The 17,909-nt window shown below is 54.7% G+C and overlaps 1 protein-coding gene across 1 annotated transcript in view; it reads right to left on the reverse strand.

The window, feature by feature from the left end:
* Positions 1-2,323: 2,323 nt before the first annotated feature.
* The window catches only part of LOC131815240 (epididymis-specific alpha-mannosidase-like), a 47,972-nt gene continuing 32,386 nt past the window's right edge, over positions 2,324-17,909 (reverse strand). The window contains exons 10-19 of the mRNA XM_059147233.1: positions 16,536-16,687; positions 14,697-14,953; positions 11,153-11,344; positions 10,059-10,311; positions 8,849-8,959; positions 8,575-8,767; positions 6,278-6,415; positions 4,708-4,820; positions 3,757-3,877; positions 2,324-2,555 (exon numbers count right to left, since the gene is read on the reverse strand). Coding sequence (XP_059003216.1) covers positions 2,428-2,555; positions 3,757-3,877; positions 4,708-4,820; positions 6,278-6,415; positions 8,575-8,767; positions 8,849-8,959; positions 10,059-10,311; positions 11,153-11,344; positions 14,697-14,953; positions 16,536-16,687 — 1,658 coding nt within the window. The 3' untranslated portion in view covers positions 2,324-2,427. The remainder of the gene's footprint in view (positions 2,556-3,756; positions 3,878-4,707; positions 4,821-6,277; positions 6,416-8,574; positions 8,768-8,848; positions 8,960-10,058; positions 10,312-11,152; positions 11,345-14,696; positions 14,954-16,535; positions 16,688-17,909) is intronic.

Here is a 17,909-nt window from a genome sequence, read left to right on the forward strand (position 1 = left end):
AGGACACTGGGTTCTAAGCAAGGAGTGATATGCCCAGAAGGTCAGAGCTGATCTTGAGGGGACCAGTTCAGAGAAGGATATAGTGAGTGAGTAGATGGGCCTTACTTAGGATATCAGTTGGCTGTTGCTATGTAACAAGCCACCCCCAAGTTCAGTGGTTTAAAATAACAACCATGTATTTGCTCATGATTCTGCAATCTAGGCCAGGCTCGCCTGGGTGGTTCTTCTGCTGATTAACGTTGGGTTACTCAGGGACCCCTGGCAATCATTCAGATTCCAGCTGGGCAGAGACAGTCCGAGATGCATCAGCCAGATGGTTAGAACTGCTGGAGCCTGAGCCCTTCCCTTTCTACGTGGAGAGTCCAACAGGGTAGCCAGTCAGAATCTGAGAGCAGCATCATGGGCACCGGGAAAGTAGGAGCAGAGTGGGGCTTCCATTTGCCCACAAACAGCATCCAGATCACTGAATAATTTATGGTTCGTGATTCCATCTTAAGGGAAGCTTTGGATCACCCTTACTTCCCCCAGAGTTGTAAAGGTCCCAGAGCTCCATGTCAGTATCTCAGCCAGGCTGGGCTGTGGCAGACCAGCTAGCAGGTGTGACGCCCTTGGGGCTGCCTCGGCTGATGTGGCCGTACCAACCATGTCAGCTTGTATTGCCATGAGCACCCAGCACCCTCCAGTCCCTGCAGGATTTCAGATCACCCTCAGATCAGAGCAATTTGTCCCTGTGTCATGCTTTTGAACCACCAACCCTGGGTGCCTAGAGGGGGTAGGCCATGTGGGGCCCTGGGGCTCCTGTCTGGACATGGGGTGAAGCCCCCAACACACTACAGGACTCACATCAGATGACCAACCTGGTCACCCAGAGCCTTGACATGCACTCGGGGCCCCTCCTGGGGGAGACTGAGGCTGGGGTGAGGGTCTCTGGAGGAATGGGCCCTTCCAGGAGATGGGCAGTCCCAGGCCAACTGTCCTGGATGCATGAGGCCAACAGGATCAGAGTGACCCCCATCTTCCCCACTTCATTCTTCTCTGAACAGAAGCCACAGACAACCTTCATCGCTGCAGCTTTGATCCAGGGATTAAACATTGATCAAGGGCCACATGTGCCTATGTCTGCTTCCAGCCTGGGGATACAGTGGAGAAAAGCCAGAAGTTTTCTCCTCTGTGAAGCACACGTCCAGGGGTAGGAGACAGCCAATCCCTGCCATAATGAACAAGGGAAGAGAAAGCCTGGAAGGGGAGGAGACTGGCAGGGTGGAGGGCAGTGTTGGTGGCACCTGCTATAGAGTGGTCAGAGGAGAAGGTGACCTGGAGCAGAGACATGAATGAGTCGGGGAGGGAGCAGTACAGGCCAGCTGGTAGGAGTTTCCAGGCAGAGGGAAGGGCACGGGCCAAGGCCCTGCGGTGGGACTGTGCTTGGGTGTCACAGGCATTGGGAGAAGGCTGATGTGGCAGACACAGAGAAGGATGGGACCCGAGGCTGGAGTGCAAGGTGGAGCCCGCAGGCAGCAGGGAAGGACTCTGCATCACACTGACAGTGTCAAGAATCCGGACCACACAATGTGCTGAAGGCTTCCAGATCCCATCTGTCAGATGCCCAGGACACAGCCTGGCACACACAAGAATGGAAATGAGAGGATACAGGCAGACCCCTAAAGGTATCTCAAATGACAAGGGACAGTCTGATTCCACTGCACTGTCCGTCCCCCAAGGCTTGAACCCCATACAGCTGAAGGTGCTAGGAATCCTCTTCAGGCTCCCACTCTCACCCCAGGCCTCTGTCCTAGGAGAGTGTCACACGACACCGGGCACCTGGACCTCCGACACAGCCTATGGAGGGCCGCCCAGGAGCCCTGAAGTGAGAGCAGAAACAAACACCCAGCAGATCCTGGCCCCACTCTCAGCACCCAGCCTGTCTGGGCTCAGGCCTTGAGGCGTCTGCTCTTCCCACAAAGCCCACCTGGCCTGGAGGTCCTCTTTCCACAGCCTTCCTGGATGGAGTCTTATGCCCCCCCCACATGGACTCTGAAGGCCCCCTGTCCTGGCAGGACTCCACCCGCACCCATCATTAGGCACACAGTAGGCCCGCACATCACACTGGTGGTCTGGGCAAGAGGGGGCGGGAGCCTGTGTGGCAGGTGCTTTTTCTGTCACTCTGGGTATTTCCCTCTGCCTTATGGGAGCTTCCTGACGACTCCTGCACAGGCACAAAGAATGTGAGTGTGCATACAGACATCACCCAGGAGAGGCCAGCTCTAGAGCCCCAGGAGAACATGCAAAATGCAATTTTTATTTAAAGCATAACAAAATCCCCAATCTGACCATTTTCTGCATTAGTTTATCAGGGGGGGGTCCTCGCTCATCTTCCCATGCTGCTTTTCCATGTCCTGGGTCCTGTTCATTTTCCTGGGGCTCTCAGGGTCACCCTGAGTTCACAGAGTCAACCAAGGGCTCACTGCTACAGAAGTGGATGAAGAATGTCCGGATTTCCTTCGGGTAAATGGTGACCTTCATGCCTTGCAGGGATGTCAAGTGAGAGCTGGAGCTGCCTGGGGGAGCAGAGATGGTCTGTCCTCAGAACCACTTGCTTCCCTGAGGCGTTTCTACCGTACCCACCTACACTCTAATGTGGCTCTTCGCTGAAGGCCCTTGGTTGACCCATCCTGCCAGGACTCCCACTGCCATGGGTCCCTTGCATTTTGGCCTTCCCATGTGCATAATATATAGGTGGTCCTGGCCATACATGACATCATTTTCCATGGGGTATAGCACTCAATTCCTAGAGCTTTCTCACTGAGGCCATCTGGTGGGGCTGCACTTTTTATTACTGGGTTCCACTAAATTCTACCTTAAGAGGGAAACCTCTTCATCCATTCTTCCACCCATCAATCCATCCATCCATCCATTCATGATCCATTAGTCCATCCATCAATCCATCCATCCTTCCACCCATTCAAACATTCATACTCCAATAGACTAATCCATCCATCCATCCATCATCCATCGATCATCCATCCATCCATTCACCATCCATCCATCATCCTGCAAAGAGAAATACATATCTACACATCTACGTATCCACTCATCTATCATCTATCCATCATTCAGCACATATCTACCAATCCATCTATTCATTCATCATCCATCACCCATCACCCATCCATTAATCCATCCATCCACCCATGATCCTTTAGTCCATCCCTGAATCCATCCTTCTTTTCACCCATCCAAACACTCACACTTCCATAGACTCATCCATCCACCGAGCCATCCATCCATGATCCACTAGTATACCCATGGAAAAAAAGAACGAGGGGAATGGGGAAAAGGAGAATGGAGGAGGAATGTGGCCCATCCCTAGACTCCACCAAGCTTGAGTAGGAGCAGCTCGGAGGGAAGAGGACAATGGTGATCCAGGCAGAGGGAACAGCATGGGAAAGACTGGGGGGCATGAAGCTGCCTATGGTGTGTGTGGTGTGAGGCACATCATGACAGATGTCAGACCCCCTGGGATATGACTCACCCAGGACAGAGGCAGGGGGTGTGGTCTGCAACACACACACAGGCATGCACACACACACAGACCCGTGGTAGATTCTGGATGGTACGGAATCAGAGAAGTAGCCCATTCAAGGTCACACAGGCTATAATGGGCATAGCTGGGATCTAAATAAGGTCTGGCCAGCTCCTGAGCCAGGCTGGGGGAGGGCTGGGATTTTCAGGCTCAGCCTGAACCAGGAGCTCTCAAACCTCTGCTGTGGGGACCATCCCGTGTCCTCCAGCTCCAGCGGTGCAGCGTGCTCACATCCCAGGTTCCTGTGAGCGAGCGCTCCTCCACCTCCACCACCGGTCCCAGCCCCTGCAGCACGACCTGAGGGACAAGAGCACAAGGAAGGTGAACTACCCCTGAGTCCCCAGATCAGAGTAGAAGCAAAGTAGGAGTAGGGGTGGCACCCACGCATGGGGCACAATACACCACCACATGAATTCTCCCAGCAAATCCCCAGAGGAACTCCGTGCCCAATTCACAGATGAGGGCCCTGAGACCGGGACCAGCGTGCTTTCCCAGGAACTGCACTGGATAAGCATACCCAGGGGAGGCAGGCACAGGAACTGCCTCCATCATCCAGACCCCCTCTCCCCAGTATGGCTCAGGGGGTGCCCCAGGCTGAGGCCAGGAGTAGCTATCCATTCCTTGTGCCAAGAAAGCAGGGACCCAGTCTCCTGTGCAGGGACGGAGGCAGGTGGCCCCTTCTGGCCTGACCAGGAAGTGAGGGCTGGCCAGGAGGTGGGAGGCTTCTGGGGAAGCTTCCCTGCACTGACACAGGGAGAAAGCACTCAGAAGCAAAACCCCATTTGCCGCTGCCTTCCTGCTTCTGCAGACCTATCTGCTTGTGAGGCTGTGCCTGCAGGTGACCACAGACGATGAGCCAAAGAGAAACAGTCAGCATGCTGGGGAGGCCGGGTACAGGACACAGTGACCCAGGAAAGGACCAGAAAAGGTGAAGCAGCAAGAATGCAGAGAGAGGAGGGTGGGATGCCCACGTACCTCCACAGCGCCTACTCCAGGGTGAGCGAGAGCACCCCAGGCATCTCTGCCGAGGTCTTTGCCAGAGGGGATTTTCACACTGGGGTTTGCCTGCCTGCTGGGGCTTCAGGCCATGGCCTGGAAGCTTGTCCCAGGGGTCGAAGGGCCCTTACCTCCAGGTTCACACTCACGGGCTGAGACAGGACTGGGTCCTCCCCCACTTCATACAGGTGATGGAGCCGCAGCAGGACACGGCGGAGGTCTGCCTTAGCCTTCCTTCCGTGGCCTTCAGGGACAGAAGGACCCCATCAGCAATGATCCTCTAACTGGGCCCAGCATGCGACACCTGCAGTTCCCTTTCTACCCTCATCCTCCCCGGGAGGCACTGACACAGTCCCTTTGATGCTATTGCTGCACACAGGGTGTGAAAATCCCTTCTTCCTGTTCCAGGGGGTGGTTATGGATTGGATCACAAGGGTGAGGCAGGTCCTCTGTCTCCAGATGATGGTGGGGGTGGGGTGGAGAGAGGACATGCTGATGTCCAGGACGACACACCTGCTTCATAAGGTGACTCTGAGCTCAGGGAGACAGGGTGGGGGGAGTGGTCTCACTCCATCTCCGAGGTTCACCTTGCTCTGCCCCTCACTCCCCGCTCTCCATGGAGGAGGGATCTTCATTCAACAGGTCTGGGGCACCTCCAGGCCAGCCCCTTTCTTCTCCTATTTGGGAGCCAGCTGTCTACAGGAGACCTATTCTCTTGCATGGGGCCACGCACACCAGTGGGAAGGAAACGCTCTGCCTGGTAGGGAAGGCTCCTTGCCCAGCATCTGTGACAGGGGGATTCCTGGTAATACGGTTCAGTGCTAGAACATCACTTGGCTGCAGGCATGAGCAATGGTCCCCAAGATGCACTTTATCAGATAAAAGTGTTATCTGGACTGTTGCCTCTTTATTTTCCTCCTTCAATCTGCGGACTCCTATGGAGCCGTCTTTGGTGACTGGCAGGACCTGGGTGGGGCTCTAGGGGACAAGAGGGTGGCTCAGGGGCAGCCAGCTCTGCCTTTGAGCTCCTCACAGTGGAAAAGGGAAGATAAGGTGCAGTTGGAGCTTTGGCAACAGGAAGAGTCAGTTTATGGCAAGTGTCACCTCCACCAGGGAGCCCTCCATGATGCCCTGCTGGGGTTTAATGTGAACACCAACATCACTGGCTGGTGACTTGACTGCTTCCCCCTCTAGATGGAGAGCTCTGTGAGTCCAGGGGCCTTGCCTACATTGGTCAACGCTGATTACCCAGTGTCAGGCATAAGAGATATTTGTTCATTGAATGAATGGAAGCTCTGGATAATCATGCTTCCTGGGTTCAGAGGACGAGTGGGATTGGCTGTTCAGGGCTCCAGGAGGAGTCCCTGAGGAAGCAGGACTGCACTGAAGGCTGAGGGTCTGGCAGATGGTGGATGATGATTGGGGGTTGGTAGTGGGGTTAGCAGGGATCCATCAGAGAATGGGCATGGACAGGTCTGGGCTAGGGTCCATGTCCACAGTGTACCCTGCTTACTGAGTGACTCTGGTCCCCCACAGCCCGTCTGTGGGCCTGGTCCTCCCCACTTGGTAGAGAAAGGGATCAGGTGACCATGCAGAAGGAGGACAACTCTGAGAGAAGCCTACTTTGTCTGGTGATGGACATGTGGCCAGGTTGCCAAGGGGAGGTGCCCTGAATCTGGCTCCCTTGGACACCTGCCTCACCTTTCTGGAGATTCTGTAGGTGCTTTCTGTGGTTGGAGCTATAGTTCCAGCCTGGGATGCTGAGGATCTGCAGGTGAAGACTTGGGGGCAGGGTCACGGGCTCTTGTTGCTGGGGGCTTGGGTGATTCTGGGCAGTCTCTGTGGGGCGGACACACAGAGACAGGAAAAGGATTGGGTCCAGGCTCTTCCTCATGGCAATGAGAGCTCTGCACACCATGTGCCCTTGTTCAGACAATCCAGCTCCTGCCCACGTGTGCCCCATAGGGAGGACAGCCTGAAGCACCTGCTGGTCACTGCACTTCAGGTATCCCCTCTCGTGCCTCTGTCCATGGACATCCTTCCACCTGGATGCCTTTCCTCCCACCTGTCCAGGGGCTCAGACCACAGAGTCTAAGAGCCAGAAGGACCCTGAATCTCTAGTCCAGCCATTTCAAAGTAGAGATGGGGAGTCTACCGCCCAGAGAGGTGATGGGGTTTGTTCCAGATCACAGGGCAGGTTCAGGCAGAGCCCTGATTTCAATGCAAGCTGTGGAATGCCAGCTCTTCTCTTGCTTTGTCATTCATGGCCCCCCTGCTCAGAAGACACCTCAGCCCCCTCCTCTTTCCAGGAAAAGCCCTTTCAGCTCTAGGCTCCAGCTGGAGCACCATCTCCTTGCAGTCCCCAGGACACATTGATTGGTCCAGGCTCAGACCTCAAGCTCCTCTCTGCACCAATCAGAAGCTTTCCATGGGACTTTTGCACCTGGCCTGGGAAGATTGAGCTCAGTCCTTCTGCAGGGGATGGGGTGGAAGGGGGTATGCATGACACAGGAGTTCACAGCGTCATCCCGGTAAGGGGGATAAAGAAGTTTGCAGACAGGGAAAAGCACAGCTGAGAGTGAGGGAGAGGGATGGACTCATCAAGGTCCACCCCTCTGAGCACCAACTGCACCCCTGCCCTTCCCACAGTCATGTGCACACACCTCAGGTAGAGTTTGCTGAGGGCTCAGCTAGTAAATGTTTAATTTCTCTCACTTTCAAACAGGAGAGACCAGAGTGGGGCCAGTGAAAGATCCTGACCTAGCCATGGGCCCTTCTCAGGCACAGGGCCATCCCCCTCTGTGGAAAGGGCTCCCAGCTTCCTGGAAAGAACAACTGACTCATCCTGGAGCACTTGCCTGCTGATCAATCAGATCCCCTCCCTGGAATAGGGAACCTGAGATCCAGAGGCAGGCAACTCATGGCATCCTGGAAGGATGATTGTGAACACCTGCTCCCCAGTGGCCCGCAGCTGCCCTGCCCCCACTTCCCCTGCCCACATCTCTTGTCCAGCTGCTCTGAATCCAGGAACTTGTCCACACTCCGCCCAACCAGCAGCGCCTTCCATGTCTATTACCTCCAGACAAGAGAAACTCAATGACCCCCTTCCAAGTTGATACTGACCTTCTCCAGGATCTTGGTCCCCAACACACAAGGTCGCAGACTCTTACCCAGTACCTCTCCCTATGCTCCCTGAAGCTGGGATGTATATGAGCACAGCTCCCCAGTGGAGAGCTCAGGACAAATCCTTCAGGAGGGGCCTGGCCGTACCCATCCCCAGTGTGCAGCACACGGCAGGCACTCATACGTGCTTCATACCAGAGTGAGCACCAGCCTCCTTGCCTCAAATACCTGGGAGGGTCCTGCTCTAAAACTGAGGCAGGGAGAAATTATAACCACATTCTCATCAAAACCTCTGCAAGTGAGTAGAACAGAAAAAGTTCAAGGATTAGTGAGACAGATGACATTGTATCTAACTGTTTCATTTTTTAATTGCTGCTTGAATGTACCATTTTTAAACAGATCATTACCTATGTTCAATTATTTTCATACAGACACAGCCTGTTTTAAGTCAGTAGGGGTTTGAGTGGAGGGAATTCATGAGCTTTGCAGATCAGACCATGGAGATGAATCTCCCTCACTTGGTGACAGCATACCCAGAAGTCACATAAACAAGTCTTTTAATGTTGATCTTCTATCTGTGAAGCCATATGTGTCATATTAAGAAAGAAAAAGAGACATCAGAGTAAAAATGAAGGAAACTCAGGGAAAAGGCAGAAGGTGGAATGGGTGTGTCTCAGAAATGCTCCCACCACCTATATGAACTTAAGTGAACCCTGAACCTCTTTGCCCAAGTTCGCCTACACCTTACATGAGGACTTTGGATCAGAGACCCTGAACTCCCTTCTGCCCAACGTTGTCCAGATCAGGGGTGGTCCACACCCCTCCCCAGGTCTACCCGGCCAGGTGGGCTCATTCTGGTATGAACACTCCCTTACCATTCAGTTCTCTTAACAGCACTATGGGTCTGTGCTGCAGCGCCAGCCCACTCCTCTGGTGCAGCCCCGCGGTGAGCGGCCGGGGTCCCAGCAGGAGCCAGAGCACAGGGTGGACAACAGAGGTATCGTCCAGCGTGAGGTCATAATCCAGAGCCCAGTCAAAGTTGTTCCACAGCTGGCGATGGAGCATGACCTGCAGGGGAAAGCTGTCTGACAGGGCCCCCTCCCACCTGCTCCCACCCACCCTAGGGAGCCAGAAGTGTCCATTTCCTACCTCTACCTGGCCATTTCCTTGGCTGGAGACGCCATGTGCCTGCTCAGACAGCAGCACCAGCCTGCTTTGGCTGTCCTCGATGAAGGCGGACTGAACCATGGGGTAGTAATTCTGTGCACACAAACACGGCAGACTGGTGTCAGGGCAAAGTACGGGCAGGACTGCTGGTCAAGGTCCCCCTCGGGTCACCCCTGCCTATCCCCCACACAGACACAGCAACTCCTCAGCGTGCAGCAGGAAGACTATTGTAGAGGCTCTGACCATAAGAGCCCAACAAACTGTCATTGACATTCAGCTCCACTGCTTCCTGCCCATCTGGGCTGAGCCCACTCAATCCCCAGTTTCCCTACCGATTCAATGGGGCCAAGACCCACTGCGCACATTCCTGCAGGAGTGACAAGGGGGTGTGTGGGTCCACCTGTTATGGGTGCTGGGCCGAGGGTTGCTACAGAGAGAAAGGGCCAAGTGTGGTCTGGGGCAACAGCCACACTCCCCACGCTCTGTGCTCTGCTGGAGCAAATGTCCAGGGAGGACGCAAAAGGAGCCCCTGCACAGCACTGGAGAGTGAGCAGGCAGGGATGAAGGGACCAGAACTCACAAGCAGAGCAGGGTGGGGACATACCCCTCTGGGTCCCCCGGGTGAAGTAAGAACTAATGATTACGGGGGGTCACAGGAGACCCCCCAAGGGGGCTTCACCTGAATTGTTCCCACTGACCCTCCCAGTCCTGGGGACCATTGTTATTCCCTCCATCAGGACAGCGTGGAGCCATAGCGAGGCCAACCCACTTGCCCAGGGTCCCAAGGCTGGAGGCCTAGGGTGGGGGAGCTGATGTGTGGCTTCAGGCCACACTCATCACTTTGAACGAGCTGCCAGGCAGTGTCTCTGCCACAGCACCTGGCGGGGGTCAGGCCCTCTAAGCCTTTGACAAGCATCAGCTCAGAAATCTCAGAATGACCCCCTGAGGAGGCACTCATCTTACACAAAGGAAACCGAGGCACAGACAGGGACAGGGACGGCCCAGTGCCTATGGTGGCACTGGATTTCAGACACCAGGGGTAACCCGAGATGGGGTCTTCCACGCCTAGCAGCACAGGTGGGCAAGGGGGCTCTCAGCTGGTACTGGAATGGGCTTCCTGCTCTGGCCTTCTGGAAAAGGGCCATCAGGGCCACCCCATGGGTGCGGGTCCAGCAGGCATCCTAGGGCCTACCCGAGCGATGCTGTTGGTCGCGTGTTCCCGGAAGACTCTCCGCTGCATCTGGAAACCGTTGCTGTCCGAGTAGAGGATTTGCCGGTTGTGGAGACTGGTGCTGGTCCTCAGGACGGCCTCACGGTTCAGCTCCAAGGGGCCCACCCGGTACTCCTGCTCGATGCGACGGCAGAGCAGCTCCCCACCATGGCCGACCGGCACGTGGGCGAGCCGGGAGTAGATGGCATATGTGTGGTTCCGGTCTCTCTCCTTCCTGGAGAGTTGGGACTCAGTGGGTCAGGCTCTGGAAACTCTGCAGATGTCCCTCCTCCTTCCCCTTCATCCGTCTCTCCGTCCCTTCCTCGCTCCCTCCCCATTTGTCTTCCTTTCTTCTTTCCTTCTTTCCTCTCTCCCTTCTTCCTTCCTTCCTGTTTCCATGACCCCTTCTCTCCCTCCCTTCTTCTTGCAGTCAGGCAGAGAGTCAGGAGCCATCCTGGGTGAGAGTCAGGCAGAGAGTCAGGGAGTTCATCCTGCCATGAACTCAGTGTGCGGCCAGATATCTGGGTGTCGGTCGGGAGGTCTGGGCTCAGGCTGTGTCAGACAGGGCATTAGTGCCCAGGGTAGGCTGTATAATTGGGGTACAGTTGAGTGGCCTGCAGGTTGATCCTCATTTGAGGTTTCTGGGTAGCCCCAGAAATATAATGGGAAGAGCCTGGTCCCCCGATAATACGGAGCTGGGAGGCCTGACCTGGATGGCTTAGGTCTGTGCTGTCACACAACTTCTGGTGTAAGTCATTATCCTTGTGGGTTCCTGTCCCAGCTCTGACATTGGACACCTGCCAGGATGTACAGCCCATGCAGTGGGGCCAGGATGCCCCACTCTGGAACAATCATGTCTGCATCAAGCTCCCATCAAAAATGAGCTAGTATCAGGAACACGCATGGACCCTGACTCCCTCCAGGAACAACCTTGTGTTAGGGACACGTATGGGCCCCAACTCCCTCCAGGAACGATCTGGTGTCAGGGACATGTATTGGCTCCGACTACCTCTGGGAAGGAGCCAGTGTCAGGAACACTCATGGACCCTGACTTCCTTGTACATGTGCCAGCATACCTGTAGAAGAACTGCCGGATCTCAGTCATGAGCTTTCCTGCCACAATCTCCAACTTCACACCCTCCCATGCTGGTTCAGCAGTACCGTTGGGTAAAAATAGGTAGTAATTAGAACTGAGTTCCTCAAACTCAAGATTGTTGACATGGTACTCCATGAACTCCTGGGTCACCCGCACTGTGCTGTTACTCTCTCTGCAGGGACAGGAAAGGGAAAGCAGTATTCTCTTCATGCACGTGTGTCCCGAGCATTGTCCTTGTCATCTGGGAGCTGGTGAACAGCCTTCCATGCAGACACCCACCTCCATAAGAAGCAGAGTAAAGAGACCTCAGCAGAACCTCGAAGAGAGTCACGAGGCCGCTCAGTGACACCTATGCACGTGGTTCAGATAACGTCCGTGAGACACCCTCTCCCCTGAGCCATGTGCTGGGGGGACCCCACACAGTAGGGCGACAGAAGCTGTATAACAGGACCCCAAGAGCGTAAGCAGAGGGTATTGAAGCTGCCCAGAGGAAACGTCCCCTGGAGGTGGTGCCTGGTCATCAGGCAGCCAGCAGGGCCACTCACACCTTTCAGAGGAACCCCAAGGAGCACAAGCAAGGACTTCATCATGCGGACCCCCAGGCACCCAGATGTAAAGAGCCAGCACCTTCGCTCACTTCGCCACCTCCTCCTGACTCCCGAGGGCAGGAAATATGAACCCACCTCACTCCCGAGGCCCGCGAGGCTGGAGGCCCTAATCCCTGGCACAGGACCTGATGTCTGGGAAGAACCCAAGTCAGGACTCAGGTTCTGTTCCAACCGCACGACCTGGGCTCATCCCATTCGGTTCAGATACTGGGGTTGGGACGGAGGGTGGGGGAAGAATGGGCAGAAACTCAGAGCCCTGTAGACACATGGATGGTGTAGACACGTGTATGGATTGTACCTCTGTGTGTGGTCAAGGCACAGCCACATACTGGGATCGGGGCATGGGTCTTCAGGTACAGAACATAAAGAAGTGTCCCTTCCACACCCATTTGGGGGATTTCTGTGCTATTGTGTTGGGCATGGACGGGAAGGCAGGGGGTCATCTGAGAAGGACCCCTCTGGCCCCTCTGAAGAGGCCAGAAAAGGTTCTGCTCATTAGTCTGGCCCAAACCCTTTCCCTTCTGCCTGCAGGCTGCCTGCCTCCTACTCTCTGCATCCGCTCCACGAGGTGCCGTCAGCTAGGGACTGGAGGAGTAAAACATGCTCCATCTGCTGTGGGAATAACACCGAGCCTGAGGGGGGACGAGACGCTCATGCCCATAGCAGCATGGATGGACTTTGGACACAGGATGCTAGGGGGAGGGAGCCAACCCCACAGGGCTGCATGGAGTTCATCCCCTTGTATGAAATGTCCAATTTAGACAAATCCAGAGACAGAGAAGAGTCAGAGGGGCCATGACTGATGATGCTCACTTGAGCATTGAGTGTCCTAACCCCACAGATGGGGAACATTTCCATGGCTGAGCTGTTTAGTCAGCAAATTCTATCCATAGTGCTATCCTGTGACAAAGAAGGTCCCTCCACCCAACCTGCCCTGGGTGGTCTCTGCACATGGTGGCTGCCCCCTCGGGCCCTGCACAGGAGGGTCCTGCCATGGAACAGCTGTCCCCTCATCTGTGCCCATGAATTCTCTGGCTCTTCCACTCCTCAGGCCTGGCTCCAGGTGCCTCCTGCCCACCAAGACTCCTCTGAGCCACTGCTCTCCATTTCTATAGCTCCTTCTCTCTGTGACCAGTGGTTAGGCACTGGAGGGGATTTCAGGGACCCTAAGGAGCACCCAGTCCTCACCCAGCCAAAAGGAACAGAGGCAGACAGGGGTGAAGGGATGGTCAGCAGGCCAAGAGTGTACTACTGGACATGCTGAGTAAAGGGTCATGGCTGAGGATGAGGCCTTCATGAACTGCACATAGGGAAGGCAAGGTGGAGCTGGCCCAGCAAGGGCTGTCTAGGTGGGTGTCAGGCCTGACTGGACAAGCATCCCAAGACCAGCCTGGGGACTGTCCTCTGACCAGGGAGGCTCAGAAGTTGCCTGGCCGCCCCGGGTTCTACTGCTCTCCCCATCCTCCCCTCCCCACCCAAGCTGGCTGCAGTCAGCTCCTTCTACCTGCCACACCCTCTCTCAAGGGGATCTTTAGAATGACAAGGACCCGGCTCTGATGGGGTTCCCCTATGGAAAACTTCCTAGTGTGGTGAGGCTCCAGAGCTGTGCACAGCTGCCCTCAGGGTGAGCTCCAGGTACCACTCACCTCACACCCATGCTCATGCTCCTCCCTCCCTTCTCTTTCCTTCCCCTCACTTTCTGCCAGATGTTCCTCCCAGACTTCCTGTTCCTCCTCCACTTCCAATCCAGTTGGGAGGCCACATCAGGAAAAGCAGCTGGAATACAACTTTCTGGGATGTGACCTGGGGGTGGACAAGGCTGTCCCCAAAACATCTGAGAGGCTTTTATTTGGGAGTCACCTGCTTTCTTTGTTATTAACAATTACTGAATGAATGGATGTGTAAATGGATGGATGAATGGCTGGCTGGCTGGCTGGATGGATGGATGGATGAAAGGAATGATAAACAGACATGGATAGGTCAAATGATAAGTGGATGGATGGATGTGTGTAGGTGTGAATGAATCGGTAAGTAGGTGGAAATACAGACGTATGGGAGAGTGTGTGGTTAGGTATGTAGGCAGGTAGATATATGAATGGATGGGAGGTGAGTGAATGGATGGGTGGATGGTTGAGTGAGTGAGTGGATGGATGGATGGTTGTAAGGTAGGATGAATATAGAGACAACTGGGAGGATAGTGGATGGATGGAAGAATGGGTGTTTGGATGGAGGATGATGGATGGGAGGGTGTGTGGGAGGGGTAGCTGATGGGTGGCTGGGTGCTTTGGTGTGTGGATATAAAATGATGGTTGTAGGTGGTTAGTGGATGGAGGTGTGGTTGGTTAGTTGAATAAATGGATGATCAAGGATAGTTGATGGAGGGAAGGAATGATGGATGAAAGAAAGGAAGGAAGGAAGAAGAAGGTTATTATTGGCTGGATGGACAGATGGATGGACAGAAAAACAGATACATAGGTAGATCAAAAGATAAGTGATAGATGTATGTGTGGGAGTGAATGAATGGTAAGTAAGTGGTATATGGATGGACAGGGAGTGGATGGAAGGAAGAATGGATGGATGGATGGATGGAAGGAAGAATGGATGGATGGATGGATGGATGGATGGATGGATGGATGGGGGGGGTGCGTGGATGGGTGGATGGATGACAGGTAAGCTGATGAATGCATGGGTGGTTATTGGATATGGATTGGATATGGATCAATAGCTGTGGCACAAGGGTCAAGACTTGTACTGGTCTGGCCTCACAAACGCAGAAATTAAAATGATAATACACGAGGGCCTTCACCCCTTTCTGGTGATTCCCCTAGCTGGCAAGAACACAGGCAGGTGGGGATATGACATGCCCAGGCCTCAGCATACTCCTCTGCCTCAGAGTCAGCAATGGCTGTGCCTCACCTCTCCAAGATGCTGTGCATGAGGTTAGTGTCAGCATCCAGGAACACAGTGTAACAGTCATTCTCCACACGAATTAGGTGCCTGCCCCCTGAACCAGCATGTATCTTTGTCCTGCGGACAAATTTGGATGTTTTGACAGGTGTGGCACCCTGAGTCCCCTGGGCGCGCTTGATAATGTAGTGTTGGTAACTGAGGCCCGGGATTGTGGTCAGCACATGCAAGTCATAAGCATTTTCCTTCTCCTTCGATTCCTGAACCTGCAACACCAGCAGAACAAAACAATATAGTGGGTTTCAGGACAGGAGGACCCTCAGTATCCTCACTATACTGTGACTGCATACCTCCTGGGCAGGGTGCTCATTACCCATGGACAGTAGGGTCTTTCCGTCATTGGTCTGTGCTGAGTTCCCTTCAGGCATCCTCCCTGCTCACAAGGATCCTGCCCCAGCACCATCTCCTTCCCTAGCTTCCCTCGCTCCTCAGACTCCAGCATCAGACACCGTCCTCCCTTCTCAGCACCCCTGCTGTTTCGTACCTCAGAGCCTTTGCTCATACTATTCCCCCTTCCTGGAGAGCCTTCTCTCTGAAGTCCCTTATTTCACACCCTCCAATTTCCCTAGGGGACATTTTTCTGTTCACCCCACCATCTTCCTCATCACCCTGTCCCCTGACCTGGGAGGGATGGAGGAGGACACTGGGGACACTCAACTGAGCCCCTCACTTTCCAGGGGAAACATGCAGCATCTGAGCCCCCATGGGAAGCTTGGGGGCCCTATCAGCAAGCCGAGGATGGCTGCACACACCATCCCATCCCAAGCTTTGAGGGACATACATATCCTGTCTCTGCCCCCATCCAGCTCTGTCAATCTTCCTCGTCAGAACACAACCATTCTGTCACATTCCACACGTTCTTATTTGGTTTCCTGTCTGTTTCCCAGGGTGAAAATATGAGTCCTCTGTGGACAGGGACTTCATGGGCTTGGTTATTAAGGAAGCCAGGAACTAGGCCAGAACCTGACACACAGTAGGACTCCAAAATATTTGTTGAGTGAGTTTACTCAGAGTGGTGTTGCGTGTGGGTGAAGAAGAGGGTGCTAGGGGTTGGGTCTGCTGAAACCAACACCATCCCGTCTCCCTGCCCAGGTCAGATGAACTCCTTCTCCTCCTGCATCAACCAAGGTCTGCTACCCTGGCTCCCCAGGTCATCACTCCACACCACACATGTCCTTTAAGTGTCTGACCTGCCCATTCCCCATGGTAGTGCTGCTGTCCAGGACCAGAATGTGCCTCCGGGAGTGTTTGCTGAGTGGCTGATATCAGCACCTCCTGCATGTCCACAGGGGGACAGGCAGGGTCCCTGGGCCCCTCGGCTGGCTCCAGGCAGTGGTAGGAAATGAGGACAGACCACACACAAGCTGGTGTCTGGGTGTGCAGACACAGGCAGCTGGGCCAGCCTGGACAATCAACATCTCTGCAAAGTGTCCCTCTGAAGACTGCTGAGGGCCTGTCCACAGAAAGTGGATGTTTGCATGAGAACATAAATATGCCCCATGTCCAGGGCATGAGGAGAAGCCTCTCAACCAGGGCAGGCCACCCAGGAGACCCTCCAGGGAAGGGACAGTGCTGGGACTTCTAGGCACTTCAGATGCTCACAGACCAGTGAGAGTCCCCTTGTGGATCCCACTGACCTTACTAGATAAGGGTCTCTATGGGGTGTCTTCCAGGTGTGGCCCCAATGGCCACATGTTCATGTGAACTGCTCCCACTTCAGAAAGTGCCCTACTGGAAAAGATGTCAGCGGCAGCAAGTGTGCCCCTGTGCATGCTGTCAGGGTCATACCTGTGCAGCCACTGGCTGGCCGAACTCATCTGTGACGTGGACCCTGGAGAAGCCCACAGTCAGGGTAACAAAGGTGGTGACCGTCCAAGCCAGGGGATTGTAGACCACAGCAATGTGTCCCCCAGCTTCTGGATCTGCACACAGAGAATTGGCTTTACCAGCTGCCATTGGATTCACCCAACACCCCTGGGGGTCCTGGCTACATGGGAAACTGAGGCAGAAGAGAAACATTCCTGCACAGTTACCAGGGGAACTGAGTATAGGACCAGTGAGCTAGTGATCTTCTACACCAACAGGCCCCATACTCTGCTCAGGGCTCTGTGTCCATTCCCCAGGCCAGGGATGCTGGAAGGGATCACACTGTGTCCTTCTGGACAGAGAGGATCCCCATGCTCCTTACACATCACCCCTGACAGCCCCGTTAGTTTAACAAGGGAACTGAGGCCCCGAGAAGTACAGTCACATGTCCGACCTGACCAGCTACTAAGGTGTGGCTCCCAACACACCTTCCTTTGAGCCCTTGGCATTGGGAAGGACTGGAGAATTCCCGGAAGGCTGGAGGTCCAGTCCAATCACCTAGCCCAGTGTCTGAGCCCCAGTGATGTGACTCTGGGTTACTTCTCTGTCCATTCGTTACTCCCAGTGAGATAAACTCTGCTCATCTGATGAATCCTGGACCCCTGGACACATCACACACTTTCCAGCCCCGTGCCCCTGCCCACGCTGTTCCCTATGGCTGGGACACCTTTCCTGACCTCCACCCCTTCATTGCTCAGACAAGTCACCCTGGTGAGGTCATGGGAATGGACAGCCCCGCCTGGCAGGGAAATCAGACTCCAGTTCCAGCTCTGCTGCTGCTCTCTGTCCCAGCCAACCCCCAGATCAGTGGGCTGTGACGCTGGGCATTGCATGCATGGTTCCCAAGGGCCTTCACTGGTCTGAAGGTCAGACAGCATTGCCGACAGATGCAGACGGAAGGAAGTGCAGACCTGGTGAGCAGGGAGGTCAGATGTGAGGTGCACCATGACAGAGCGCAGGCTGAGGTGGGGTGCTGGGAAGGTTGCAGCAGGCCTTGTGCGCACGACATCAGGCACTGGGAGGGAGGCCGAGGTGTCCCAGTGCCCCTAGGACTTTCTGGTTCACAATTCCCAGTCTCAGGCTGCATGATCTGTTACTCCGGATGTGTGAAACCTTTGCTGTCAAAGGGCCTGGAATCAGCACCCAAACTGAACTTAGGAGGGAGTTGGGCAATCCAGAGGGGGTCATGTCCCTGAGAACACCTGTATCCTCTGCAATCCTGCAGCTCAGTCCCTGGGTTCAATTCTAGCTCTTCTCCTCCCAGCTGGGTGACCCCGGGCATGTCCACAGTCTGTT

Source organism: Mustela lutreola, chromosome 1 (assembly GCF_030435805.1).
Source record: "Mustela lutreola isolate mMusLut2 chromosome 1, mMusLut2.pri, whole genome shotgun sequence".
Taxonomy (NCBI): Eukaryota; Metazoa; Chordata; class Mammalia; order Carnivora; family Mustelidae; genus Mustela; species Mustela lutreola.